Below are 14,142 nucleotides of genomic sequence, written 5' to 3'. Positions count from 1 at the left end.
GCCGTGGGTGTACATGTGTCCCCATCCTGAACTCCCCTCCTACCGCCCTCCCCATCCCATCCCTCAGGGTCATCCCAGTGCACCAGCCCTGAGCACCCTGTCTTATGCATTGAACTCCAGTCGACTTCCTAAGCAGCAGAGGGTACTTTTTATGAAGATTAAGTTGGTAGGACTGGTATCCTTTTACTCATTTATGGAATTTATTGAGAACCTGTTTCATAATTAACTAGCCCATGTTAACTATGAAATAGTATGTGGGTGCTGGCTCAGAGATGCTTAACATCCCTGCAGACATAAGATTTGGTCAGATGACCGGACTGCAGGAAGATGGGGCTCATCGTGAAGTAAAGGTATCGTGACAGGCTCTAGAGGGGCAGGGGATGTGAGCTGGCAGGATCAGGGGAGAATCAGTGGAACAGAGGACATTTGAATATAGCCTCTAAAGGGCTCACTGGAGTGGAGAGGAACAGGAAGGATGATCCCTGAGGAGCTACCACAGTGATCCAAGCTTAAAGGTTCTGGACTTGGGACCAAAAAGAAACAAACAAATTCCAGAGTCTGTGAGCAGCAGGAAATGGCAGTACTTGATGGTTGCTGAGGTGGGGTGGAAGGAGAGGGAGAGAGGGAGGAGGGGAGAGAATGACCAGGTCTGCAAGCTTTCGAACTTCAAGGGGAGGAAAACTGGAGGAGACACAGTTTGGGGTGGTGAGCCCTTTGGATGTGGCGTGAGTCTGGGGCAGGTGTGGGCCTGATGGCTGGCCAGCCTTGGTGGATGGCCACAGCGGAGTTCTAAGGATCACCTGGTCCTGGGAATGGAATATGGGACCATCATCATCACCACAGAGGCAAGATGGAAGTGTGTGGAATTGCTTAAAAGATGAACGTTTGTTTGTTCAAACACAGGCCCTGACATGCACGTTTTTCTGTAGTCTGGGGCTAGTTTTGAGGTCCAAGGTAGCTGCTCTGATCTGAATGTTTCTGTTCCCCCAGATCTATATATTGAAACCCTAACCCTCAAGGTGATGATGGTAGGAGATGAGGATGGAGCCCTCATGGTTGACATTAGTGCCATATGAGAGGGACCTAACAGAATTCCCTGCCCTTTTGTCACATGAGGACACAACAGGAAGACTGTGCCTCAAAGGCTGTGAGCGCCCTCACCCCCAACCATGCTGGCACCGTCATCTCAGATTTCCAGCCTTCAGAACTGTGAGCAGTACAGCTCCGTGGTATTTTGTTACAGCCGCTTGAAGGAACTAAGACGCCTTAGGTACAAGCTATATCCGTAAGCACAGAGCAGTAAAATGTTGAACCCAAAGGCAAACCATTCACTCCTGCCACGTCTGGGGACACTTCCCCAGGCTGGGCATCTTCCTCGTCTGCTGCCTGTCCTGCCACAGGCTGGCCTGTTTTCTGTCACTGTGCTGGGGGCTCACCTCACTTCTCATCAGCATTCCTTTCTAAGAGGCTAGCTTTTCTTTTTAACTACAATGGAATGCTGTCCTTTCTGCCTCCTGTCCGCAGAGGCAGAGCCCCCCCACCCCCAGGCCTCTTGAGGCTGTCGGGAGTGGGGGCTGGCATGGTGGGTGGACTTTAGCTCACAGGAACTGAGTCAGCACCCAGATGACGGCCAGCTTCCCGTGTGAGGACCCTCTCTTTAGTTGACGGACTCTGGAGTCCTGCCAGCGGGCGCTGACAGACCTGCATCAGAAGCTGCTGTCTAGAGCTGCCCTGGGGCTTGACCTTCCCCACACCCGGCGGGCCCTAGGACAAAGCACAGCGGGGAAGGGCCCTGGGTGCTGCTAACCTTCACCCCACGCTGCAGTCACGTTCCACAGTTCATCCCCAAGAGGATGGTTTTGCTGGGCTCAGCATTTAGCAAGAGACATGGTTTCTTAATTATTCTGAAAAAGCTTCTCTTTGCTAACTTGGCAAGTATTTCTGCGTATGACCTTGTATTTTATTCTTCTGTACAAATACAGTTATTAGTATGCGAGGGGTTGAAGCTGTAGTCAAGGCTGCTTCAGGCAAGTTTCAAGAACATACCATTGCATGGGTCCTTGAAAGAATGGGACCATATAAGGCCACCTCATATGGTCCAAGAAATACAGGTAAAACAGGTGAAGTCTGGGGATACAGATCAAAGCAAACCTTGACTCATTAATACTACTTTAATTAGCTAATTGATAGCACTATGATTTCATCAACCTAAGACCATTGAATTCTCTTAAGATATAACCTGTCTTCTTTCCCAGTGTTATTGAGGTATCACTGACAAAAATTTAAGATATTTAAAGTGTACCGCTTGGTAATTTGTGAAAAGGATCCCCACCACCACCCTGGAGTTTATTAACATATTTACTTTTTGGGGGGAGCGGGTGAAAACATTTAAGTTCTACTCTCTAAACCAATTTCAATTATACAGTCTTATCAACTGTAGTCACCAGGTTATATGTTAGCTCCTGGGACAAGACAAACTATCATCTGAACTGGCCAGTAATCTTGACCGGTTTCAGATCATTAAATCAGGTCCATACTCTCCTTTTCAACTTGTGTGTGCACCTCTTCTGTCTTTCAAATTCACAGGAAAAAAAAGCATATGTAGGTGTACTGCTCAGTGAATGTTTGAAACTGAGCCCTCGGTGTGACCGGAACTCAGATCTGGTGGTCAGAGGGTGCCAACCCCTGGGAAGACTCACTTGTGCCCTTTGGCGTCCTCTCCCTCTGGGGAAACTGCTTCCGTCACGTGGTAGGTCTGTATAAAGTGGACATCTGTGTGACTGCCCTCTGGCAAGCTCTCCCTCAGCCAGGCGGATGCCCTTCCCTGGGCGCTGCCCCAGGGTGCCCTCTCCCCCCAGCTGCCAGCCACCACGCCTTCTTCCAGCTCAGCTGCCGTCACAGTGTGCTGGTCCTCCCTCACGCCCTGCCTGCCGCTGCTCTCACACATTTAGTCCAGACAGCACTGTTGAGGGAGATTATGACTCAGGGTGCACTGGACCACGAGCAGGCCAGGTCAGGAGCGTGTCCCTCTTCCCAGGGGGCACTTGAATCTCTGCAGGGAACACTTCACAGCCACGCTTAGGTACTCCTTTGGGATATCTGGCCCTGTGGAAGCCTTGGTTGTGTCATTTTCCACATCCCACAGGATCAAGATGTTTTTAAGGAAAGCACATCTTGACCCCTGCCCCCAAAACCCCAACTTTCCCTAGGGGGAGAGAGGGCGTCCTCACCCCCGGGGAGAGGAAACATGCTGAGAGAGGAGGATGGAGTCTCAAAGCTGTGGGAGGAGGACTAGTAAAGGTCCCTGGAATTATTGACAGAAACAGATGCTAAATGGTAAGGTTGGTGAGCAAATGGGAATAAAGTGAAACTTCTAAAATCCTTACTACAGGAGCGTGGGCATCCACCTCACACCGCCGGCTTTCAGGAGAGTTGTCTGGTGCTGGCTGCCCAGAGCCGCATCCAGGCACACTCATGTCTGCCCACGCACAGACCCATATGCATGCGTGTGCACAGCCAGGAAAGCTTGAGACATGCAGACACCAAGCAGGCTTGGCAGAGTCTGTTTCCCTCTGTGGTGCTCGGGGAGCACACAAGGGTTTGGAGGTCTTTGAAATGAAACTTGAAGGCCTGCATCCCTGCTGCACTCACAGTGCTGCCGGCAGACTCCCGCCGGCAGAGCCAGCTGTGGCCAGGGCGTCCAGAACTGTTTGCCGAGTGACCAAAGGTGAGAGTGGGGAGGGCGTGGTTCTCTGGGGCGGGGAGGGTCCTCCGCTGTGACTGGTGACCCCGAGCGGGGGACTGAGGCTGCATGGGGCAGCAGGGGACCCAGAGCCAGCTCCATCTGCAGTCTCCATTGTCTGCTTTCCCGGGAGCCCAGACCTGGACACAGGACACCGGGATGATCGTCCCTTAGAGACCCCAGCGCCCACCTGTCAGGCCCTGAGCTTGACATATAAAATATCTGCTCACCTTTCCACCTGCCTCGCTGTCTTCTTGCAGGAATGGTGTTCTTGGGACTGTTTCCCTTTGGTTCATCTTCGGATCTTGTGCCTGGCATGATGCTGTAGCATTCAGGCAGTCATGAAACATTGCATGAAATATTTGTCAAAATGAGAGAGTCTCAGAATCTTGGCACCGACCTCCTTCCTTTGACGTCCTGAGGTGAATTTGCTGGGGCCCTTCTGGTGGCGGTCTGGCCTGAGGCAGAAGCCCCTGAGCCCGTGTGCGCCCTCCAAGGAGAGGCCTCTTGAGCTTTTGGAGGAGCCCTGTCTGCTCCCTGGGGATCCTCTTCCCAGACACCAGCGCCGTCTTGCAGGAGCATAGGAAGCCTGTGCGGCGTCTCTGCACACCTGCCTCAAGCTGCCTGCGGTCTGTTGAATGTCAATAGTTATTTCTCCTTGCCATCTCCCAGTATATTTTGGTTTCCACAGAGTGCAGCAAACCTTTCAGATAAATTTTTCGGTTCCAGTTTGTGAATCCTGGGGAGAGTTGACTCCGTTTACACTTCACTCACTTAATTTATCTTGTAGGAGTCGCAGCTCTAGCCCAGCAACCCTTGAGTCCTCTGGGGGTCTTGCTGTGTGCTTCCCTCAGCAGGAGTGGCATCTCTTCCTAAAACCCTAGATCCCGGAGGTGCCTGGGATGCCCAGAGCGAGGGCATGTTTGTCCTAAGCTGGAGTGCGACCCAGCACACGTTGTCCTTTCTGGTTCTGACCGTAATCAAGAGCCACACACACACACACACACCCGCCCGTGCACACACAGAGCCACAGCTCACGTGGATTTGACACGGCTGCATGAGCTAGCCTGTAGCACAGAGGCTGCCTGGCTGGACAGCTTCCTTGGGGAGGTATCAGCACGTTCACTGCTTGGCTGGGAACTCCTTCTCTCCCCGCCTCACTCCCAGCCCCCACCCAGCCATTCTCCTTTGTGGGGGAGCGGGCCACAAGAAGATCATGTCTGCGTTGGTAAACACACTGGAGTGGGATTTTTTATCCCCACTCATGCTTTTGGTGTTACATCTGAGAAGGCTGTGCCTTCCCCTCTGATCAGAGAGATTTACTTCTGTTTTCTTTTGGGAGATTTATCGTTTTAGCTCTTACATTTAAGTCTACAATCCATTTGGAGTTCATTTTTGTGTATGATCTAAGGAAGGGGTTCTGACATTGGGTATCTATTTGTCTTAGCACCATCTGTTGAAAAAGACTCTTCTTTCCCCCATTGGATGGTCTTGGCACCTTTGTCAAAAGTCAGCTGACTATAAATGTGAAGATTTATTTCTGGATTCTCGGTTCTGTTCAGTTGATCTGAATGTCTATGTATATAGCACACTACTTTGATTACTCTAACTTGGTATTAAATTTCAAAATCAAGCATGTGAGCCCTTCAGTGGTCAGACTTGGGAGCTGTTACCTTCACACTTTGTCTGTTTGCTGCTTCATTTTACCTTTGTGAGCTGTTGGGCTTTTAATTCATCAGTGCTTCCAGGTTAGATAGATGTTTGGTACAGACAGTTTTGTATTGCAGTGACAACTTCTGCAGTGCTCATGTTTAAGCAGGGAATCAGTGCCACCTTTTAAGCCGTTGCCTCCCACCCCCATCCATGGTGTAGGGATAAAGACCTTATTAACTCATCTCCCTTCCACTGTGACTGACCCCAAGGGACCCAGAAGAAGAGGGAGTTGGGGATTCCTACTTGTGGAGGAATGGCTAAGACAAGGCTGCGTCTGGGAGGTGCTGTCCTGCTGTGCCCCCTGGGACATGGGGGCCCTGTGCCAGGGCAGAAAGCTATGGGCAGGGCTGGGCTGGAAAGCAATGTCCCTCAGTCCCAAGTGGTGGGACCACCCTCTCCTACCCTTGCCACCTCTCCAGACACTTGCCATGAACCTTCTTTCCCGATTTGTTAGAAGCCTGCCCTTCAGCATATATGGGGCTCTGTCCACTTTGTGCAAAAGTCTTTAGGGGGTCAGTGACTTACAATGACCCTGTGAACCACTGATCTCAGAGACTGCAGAAGCAGAATTACAGAGAAGGGCCTGAATCAGTTAATCTAATAGTATAGAGTTAGGAAATATAAGCAGCATATACAGGAAAGGTAAATGAAAAGTGATTTTCCTTACTGCAACTGATAAGGACTTCATTGTGCCTGATAAAAGACATGGTTTTTGAGAATGCAGCCAATTTTCCGCGTTCATAGAGTCTGCATTTGTGAATTCACCTACTCGTTAAAATTTATTTGAAACTCCCAAGTCAGGACTTGCAGTACTTCTGTGGTCATTTGCAGATATGTGGAGAGTGGTGAAATATTTGAGTCACCCAACAGGCATGTTCCCAGGAGCAGCGTGTGCCTTTCTTGTTTCAGCTCTCATGCTGTGAACAAGCGCCCTTTTGGAGGTCTCTCTGGCACCTTGTTTTTCATATTTTTCTGCTTTTAGTGGTGATTTTGCTGTTTCAAGTGGCCTCCATAGATAGTGCTGAAGTACTGATTAGTGTTTCGAAGCTCAAGGTTGCCACATGCCTTGCAAAGAAAACACTCGATGAACTTCCTTCAGCCTAACTCAGAGTTACAGACTGCTGGCACCGAGTTCAGTGTTAATGAATCAGTGATACGTACGGAATAGGTGTCTTTAAACAGAAACACACATAAAACGAAGTTATGTGTCAGTTGACAAAATGTGATCAGAGGCTCACAGGAACCAAACCCTGTATTTCCCCTAGGACCAATTGTTCTCTATTCCAGAATTCAGGGTTCAGAGCTTCCTTTTAGAATCCAAGGACCGTGAGTAATAAGAATAGACCGTAGTTACTTTTCATCTGTCACATCCTAGGTTCTAAGACATTTGTTCCTAATGACGTTCACAAATTCTGATCATACCTCCAACCACTTAGTGAGTTTCCAAGAGCACAGGACTTGTTGACAAGCCTGAGCATGAAACTCAGTCTCTACGGCTGTGATTGCTGAGAGAATAGATATAAATTGTAATCTCATAATTGGCAGCGTGGTATGCCGGGGATAACCATGATGGTATTGATTCCTGGAGTGTCTGGTGGGAGAAAGTTGACCATCTCTCTCAGAGGCAGAGCCCAAGAAGGTCTGAGTAATGGGCAACAGGGCCAGCAGCTGTAAACTGTTTACACAGACAATTTGCTGGATAAACCAGTTTATACAACTGGGTGTTGTTTACTCTTTAAATCTAGAAAAGATCATATGGTCAACTCAAAGTCTAAGAATTATGTGCTTATACCACACAGTTTTCCACTGAAAAAGAAATTAAACCATCTCAACCAATTTTCTCCTCAAGCTTGTGCTCCTACCCAGAAAAGGCATGGAGAAGAGTATGTCCACACTGAGTTGATTTGCCTGAGAAACTGGGTTGGGAGGCTCTGGTGGATGTGATCTGCTTTGTGATGAATTAGATACACTTCTCCAGGCATCAGGAAAACGCTTTACAGCCCTTCATCTGTAACTCCAGTGTTTCAGACTTTCCAAAATGTATATTGCTTTTCCTAATCTGTGCCAAAGGTTTCATAGAGATGGAGTGAGTTGCCCTTAGGATACAAGCACACACTCAATTATGTGTTGACTGTGAACCTCCTTTGTATCTACTGCCTTCAGGGCTGCACACTCAGAGTCAGAATCCAGATAGTTCTTGTTGTTGGTGGTGGTGGTCTGCCTCTGTTGTATGTCACCTTGAATAAATGAAATATAATCAATACCTTTAATTTTCATAGCGAGTACGTATTCATTGTACTAGGTTTAAGCCAAAAGGAAAAACATGTAAATATCTGTAATGACTTAACCATGTCCTAGAGGTAGCTCTGCTACTGTTAACATGACCACATATATCCCTCAAGTCTTCTCGTCTCTAGGATTAAAGAATTTGGACTGAAACGTGTGAAGCCTTTACTGTATCCCACCCCCATCTCAGCATCAGTGCACGTTAAGATTTATGAAAATCTTTTAAATCCTTCAAGCTTATCGTTGTCGCTGGTTACCAAAAGTTTGGTGTCGGAGGCCCAGCGTTTGCCTCGGGGAGCATGGGTGCCAGAGAAAGAGAGCCCTGCATTTGTACACAAGTCTGAGCCCTGATCAGCCACGTAACTGGATGCTGAACCTTCACTTCCCTGCCTGTAAAGTGGGGCCAGTAATACCTTCCAGATAAAGGAGGCCCACGCATGCAGAGCTGAACTCGCCTGTGAAGAGAACCCTAATAAATGCCAGTTGCCTTTCTGCTTCGCTTTTGTTCCAAGGGGCTCTGCAAACATGTGGAATTGATGTTTATTTTAAGATTTCAAAAATAAGTTCTCTGATTTCTCTGGTGTAGAATTTCAAATCATGGAAGGCAGAAACCATTGAAAGCACCACTCTGGGGTCTGAGAAATCCTTGCTGTCTGTGGGGAATTCCCGTTCCACAAGAAGGTCCCTCTGCTTCCACAGTTTCAGCAGGGACATTAGCAGAACTTATGTTTACAGACTTCATTTTTTTTATTTAAAAAACAAAATCAATCAATCAACCAAAAACTGGGTTTTCCTCATTTCTTGACAAGTGCTGAGGTGGGATCTGATGGGGTTTTCAAGCTGGTGCCTTTGCAGAGGTAACCATGTCTCCATGTCTCCATCACACCCTGCTCTCTTACACTGCTGTTCCCAGTGGGCTTTGTTTTCCCCTGCAGCTCCTGGCTTAATTACCATCTGTTCCCTACAGTGCTTTTACAACAACCTGGGCTTCTCTCCAGACTTTGTTTTTCGAGTTCTAAGCATTTTCCCCAGCACTGCTCATAAACTTGCAAGCTCCAATGTTCCATTGTTGGGCTGTTTTTGTTGAGGTGTTTTGCCTTGCTTGGTTTTATGACCAGGCAGTTCACAATTGGAATAAATCATTAAAAACACTAGACCTTAATCCACCTTTGTCTGGGAGCATCTCTTATAAACCGAGGCTTCATTTTCTAGTTTAAAAAAAAAAAAAAGTCATCTGCACCTTGGAGAAACTAAAATGCGATTATTGAGAGGCCCTCCACCTAGTTGTTCCCTGGCCTTGCGTGTTGCCCAGTTAGAGTGGAAGCTCACGATGCCCTATTCCGGTGCTGAGTGCAGCCGGGGCCAGGGGCGTGTTTCTGTGGTATTTGAAGTCTGCTGGTTCAGCGGGTGGTCCTGGGACAGTAAGCCCAGCACAGCTGGCCCTGGATGTCTGTCTTTCCCCCTCACCAGACGACTCCTCGGGGCGAGCACGTCTGATTGTTTCTGATTGATTCACTGACCCGGGAGGCTGGGCAGACCAGGGGTGAGTTTGAGCATGTGCGTGTGTGCGGCACGCGGATGCCGTCAATGCCCTGTGGAAGTTTTCCTCCCCGCTCACTGCTGGACATTTAGCAGCAGCCTACAAAGGGTTTTTAAAACAAAACCAGAATAACGACCTTGAAGGCACCACAGAGGCGGATCGTGTCCTTTCTGGTCGTCATCTTCTTCCTCCCCATAGTCTGCATTAAGATGTCCGTGTGCAAAAAACACATCTAGAGACCAAAGAGCGTTTCCTTTTTTTTTTTTTTTTTGGTGGAAGCAAAACAAAAACTTCAACCCTGGCCAAGCATGTTTCCAAATAAAAGCAGGCGTGTGCTGTGGTGCCCGGCTTCTGTGCTGAGCCTCGCGGGGGTTGTGAGGGGGCCCTGTGTGTGCTGGAGGTCTGCCCCTGCTTAGTCTTGATGTCAACAAACAGGATGTTGGTTTAGCTCTTTGGGAGAGGGGAGGGAGGTTCATTTTTAAGTCCTAAATCCCCCTACTTACCGTCTCTGCCAGCTCCTTTCCGCCCTGGCCCCTGTGCCCGCAGGGCTGCCCTTCGCTCCCAAGACTCCTTGAGCGCACTGAGGGAGCCGCATGTGGCCACAGCGCTTCCCAGGGCACGGGCCAGCGGGCAGAGGCCCTGGTCACTGGGTCACAGTGCCACTGGCCCGTGCATGCCCAGCTGAAGCCACTGCCTGCTCCACACCCCTGTGAGTGCACAGCAAGGGCCGCACCGGGCCCGCCCAGGCCTGTGACCCACCGACCGCCCCCTAGGGCCCCCAGCCCCTCATTCGTGTCACAGGACACAGTGAGGAGTCGGCCACCACCAGCATTCAAGTCCTGTCCCAGGCCCTGTGCTGAGGGTCCTTGGAGGGGACCACGGGGATGCCCTTCCGAGGTTCAGAGCTGCGAAGGAGTGTGCAGAGCTGCCACGGGTGGTGTCAGCCCGGAGACAGGCAGCCATGCACAGCTCTACAGCTGTGCCCAGTCCATCCAAGGCCCTCTCCTGTTCACGGGCCTCTGTAGCAGAACAGCTTTGCTCCCCTGGAACACCCCTGTCACCCCCACAGGCCGCCCCCTCCACCCTCTCAGTGCCTTGCTCACAGTGTTCTCCTGAGTCTGGTTCCCCAAGTTGCACTGCCTCAGTCTTCCCGTCTCAGGGAAGGTCCTGGGGTCCCTCACGTGTGTGCAGGGATGAGCCATTGGACTGCGGGGTCCGTCTTCCCAGATGGCCTCCAGGCCCTTACTCTTCCGGTGTCTTTCACTCCTCCCAAGATCCGATCTCCTCCTTCGAGGGGCTCCTGAGATGTTTTCCTGAACCTTCCCGCTGTCCTTGGCCTGCTCTGAGTGAGCCCTGGCCCTGGTCTGGCTCACTACCTGAGAGCGTTAACCCTGGTGGGGCTGGGCCTGGGGCGAGGGATGTGGAGGCCCAGGGCACGGAGTCTGAAGGGTCCTGCTCGCCCCCTCGGGGTCCTCTCCTTGAACCTTGCACGCTGGGTACCTCACCTTGCTGGCCTCGCCTGGCCCCGGCCCTAGATGCTGAAGTTGGCTGCCTCAGCCTCCAGCTCCAGGTGCCAGTCCAGGGGACCTTGGGAAAGTTACCTTTCCTCTCTGAACCGTGGTTTCCCTGTTGCCTCCATCCTGGCTAATGAGGACTTTGTTAGATAAGGTGTGCCAACTGCTCAGCCTGATGCATGTTAAATGCTCGAGAGATGCTTGTGGTGCTTATTATTATCATTAGACAAATACAGAAGCATCCCACACCGACCAGCCAGCCTCCATGAGCTCTGGAGAGACAGGCCCAGTCCCGTGGTCATCCTCGCCCCCGCTTGCCCGTCTCGATGGTGTGTGATGTTGACCGTGTGGATTTGTCCTGCGAGGTCAGGACCTCGCATGTTCTGAAGAGGATGTGTTTTGTGTCTCTGCTGCAGGAATTGCTTACTTAGGAGGTGTGTGCAGTGCTAAGAGGAAATGTGTGCTTGCCGAAGACAATGGCCTCAATTTGGCCTTTACCATCGCTCATGAGCTGGGCCACAAGTAAGTATCAGACTCTGGATTGTTCTGCCTCTTTAAATGCTTTTCTGAATACATATTCTTTTCACTTAGATTCTGGAGGTTCTAAAACAGTACTGCTGAGCGCCTTTGCTTCCTCTCAAGTAGGGACCTGGGCAAGCCCAAGTCCCAGCCCTTCAGGGAATCCAGGAGATCACTGAACAGACTGTCTCTGACTGGAAATGCTCGTTTGATGTTGGTCTATTCTTAAAGCACATGCTGTAAAGGGAAGAGGCTTTTCTCAGAGTGTTGTCGTGAGTTGCATCCCCTTTCCCAGATCAGCATGATTTTATTCACTCTAAATATATTCAGATAGTGGGATTATCTTCGTGCTGTTGAATTTTTTTTTTTCAGCCAGTTTCAAACAAAGTCAAACTTTCTGAAAGTAGAATGTAGTGTCTTAAAGAATCATCAGCTACACCCTTTGTCCATTGGCAATTCTCCCTTTGAGGAAGAACCACAGAACCCAAGAGCCGAAAGACAGTGTAACAGAATCTGAGGCTGCCTGCTAGCATTTCAGAGGAGGAGACAGAAGGGGCGGGGCTTGAGTGGCTGGCTCAGGGCTGAGATCACCTGCGGGGAGCCTCAGGGGGCAGGAGGCCAGCTGACTCTCAACCTTGCTGCCCGAGGGCTTTCTGTTCCTCCTGGAGTAGCTGTCTGTTTTATGTTTCTCTGAAGGAAACACTGTGAGATGACTGCTTAAGAACTTTAAATAAATAAATTGAGGAGGCCAAAACATGCAAAACAATGGGAAAATTTATATTGGACTGAAGAGAACAAAATTAAATGGAAGTCTAGTTCTTGGGGAAAATATATATGTTGTCAAGTTTTCCTAGTGCCCTAGATAGTAAGATGCCTGGAATCCTAAATGTGAGGTCAGGCTTCTCAAGAGTAGAGGCTATGGGTAAGGAGTACAAAAGCAGTTGTTGTCCCCTAGTCTTAGCCATATCTGGGGCTTGATTTTTTTTTTTTACCTTGTTTCATTTATCTGGTCTCATTTTAATTTTTTTCACTCCTGTGGGTGGGTTTGTTGTTCACTTTTCTGTGCCTCTTGGTTATCATGATGTGAGGAGAGTAAATGAAAATAACCTTAGGTGTATTTTCTGGTATTAAGGAGAAAATAGCAAGTTATTGGCCAAGACAAGCAAGATGAGCAGTTATCTCTAAGCACACATTTATTTCATCTTGACAGTATTTTTTTAATTTGTTTTTTTATTGAAGGATAATTGCTTTACAGAATTTTGTTGTTTTCTGTCAAACCTCAATTGACAGTATTTTAAAAATATTGGTGACAGCACTTTGCTCATCCTCTTTTGCGTATACTACTAGAAAATAACTTTTTGAACTAATTGTAATCAAATTTGTATTCATATCTCAGATTTGTTAAGAAAAAAAACAGTAGAGCCCCACATTCAATAGTGGGTGCTGAAAGAAAAGTACAAACGCGTATGGTTTTGCAAACCACTTGTCTCTGTCAAATGCCCCACCCAGCCCTTCATAGTACCTGGGAACCCTAACAGTTGTGAGAGTGTAGAGTTGTCGAAACATTTCCCAACACACAGGGTGTGCGGACCTTTGACGAGATATATTTACGTGAACTGCCGCATCCCATGGCAGGAGTCAGCCCCACACGTGAGCACACGTGGGCCGCCTTTTCTTCTTGGACATTAAGAACACAGAGCGCCATTCCTCTCTGGTGGTCTGTTGGTTGTGCTTTATCAAATACTGGCATCTTAACTCGGGAGGTCTGCAGATGACTGATTAGATTCAGTCATAACCCAATAGCCTTTAGCTACAGTCTGTTTAGAATGCTTGGAGAACTCTTTATAGCTTGCTACTGAACTCTAATTACCTGCAAAAACAAACACCTTATTGTTCATCAAAGCCAGTAAATCCTGCTAGCATTTGGCCCTGCCCCTGGTTGGGCAATCGTGGTTTTCCCAGAGAAGTCTGTTGTCTCTGATTATTCGCAAGCATTGAGAAGCAGATCCTCCATGAATGAAGTCGGCCTCCCTGTCCACCGACCCCTCTGGTCATCCAGCTCAGAGGAGTCAGGGAGGCTGTGTGAAGTGGGAAGGTGGAGGCCAGCCTGCACTCTCAGGAAAGCCACGGACAGGCTGTTTTACAGACGCAAACCTGGAAACTGGTCCATCCTTTGGGATGGAGAGGAATAATTTAACTCCATGTTTCTTAAATGTGTGTGAACTGACATAGGATGGATGGTATTCTCAGTGATCTGATCCACTGTCCGTGCTCTCTAACAAAATTTCTTGGTGCGAGTTTTAGAAAACAATAAAGAACACCCGTCTGTGTACCCAGGGGAACTCTCCAGAGAGCTCACCCACCAGGCCCTAATCATTTAATACTGAAAATGAAACATCTCTTCTGAAGGATGAACGTGTGTGCCTTTGAGTGCAGGCAGGCATGGACCCGGCCCTCCTGCTCTGTACCCAGTATACCTCCTGTGAGGAGCAGTGTGAACACTTACCCTCAGATGCCAGTCTTAGGAGCAAAGTCACTTTCCGTAGGGGCTGCACAGGCCATTTATCAGATGATGAGCGTCACATAAGTTAACATGATTTCATTTTTGCTTTGGCTTTCAAAAACCACAAAGCTAAATGTAAGGCTCAGTTTTAATATTTAACTCATTGTAGTGCTGGCATTTTTCTCTCTCTCGTATGCATGGTTTTATTTCAATTACTGTAGTTCAAAAATAATTCATTTGGTGCCTTGAACTGGCTCCAATCCAATTTGCAGTAAAATAAGTTCTAAATTATAGATTAAATAAAAAATTTTTGACTTGGTAACAT

General features: G+C 48.7%; 1 protein-coding gene across 1 annotated transcript in view; it reads left to right on the top strand.

Annotated features, from left to right (window-relative positions):
- The window catches only part of ADAMTS17 (ADAM metallopeptidase with thrombospondin type 1 motif 17), a 401,986-nt gene that overhangs the window by 169,993 nt on the left and 217,851 nt on the right, over positions 1–14,142 (top strand). The window contains exon 8 of the mRNA XM_055417694.2: positions 11,212–11,317. Coding sequence (XP_055273669.2) covers positions 11,212–11,317 — 106 coding nt within the window. The remainder of the gene's footprint in view (positions 1–11,211; positions 11,318–14,142) is intronic.

The sequence above is a fragment of the Moschus berezovskii genome, chromosome 21, assembly GCF_049115385.1.
Source record: "Moschus berezovskii isolate FMDL1 chromosome 21, NW_MosBer_1.0, whole genome shotgun sequence".
In the NCBI taxonomy this organism is placed as follows: domain Eukaryota; kingdom Metazoa; phylum Chordata; class Mammalia; order Artiodactyla; family Moschidae; genus Moschus; species Moschus berezovskii.
The sequence above is the reverse complement of the archived record's forward strand: the minus strand, read 5'-3'. Positions and strand labels throughout refer to the sequence as shown.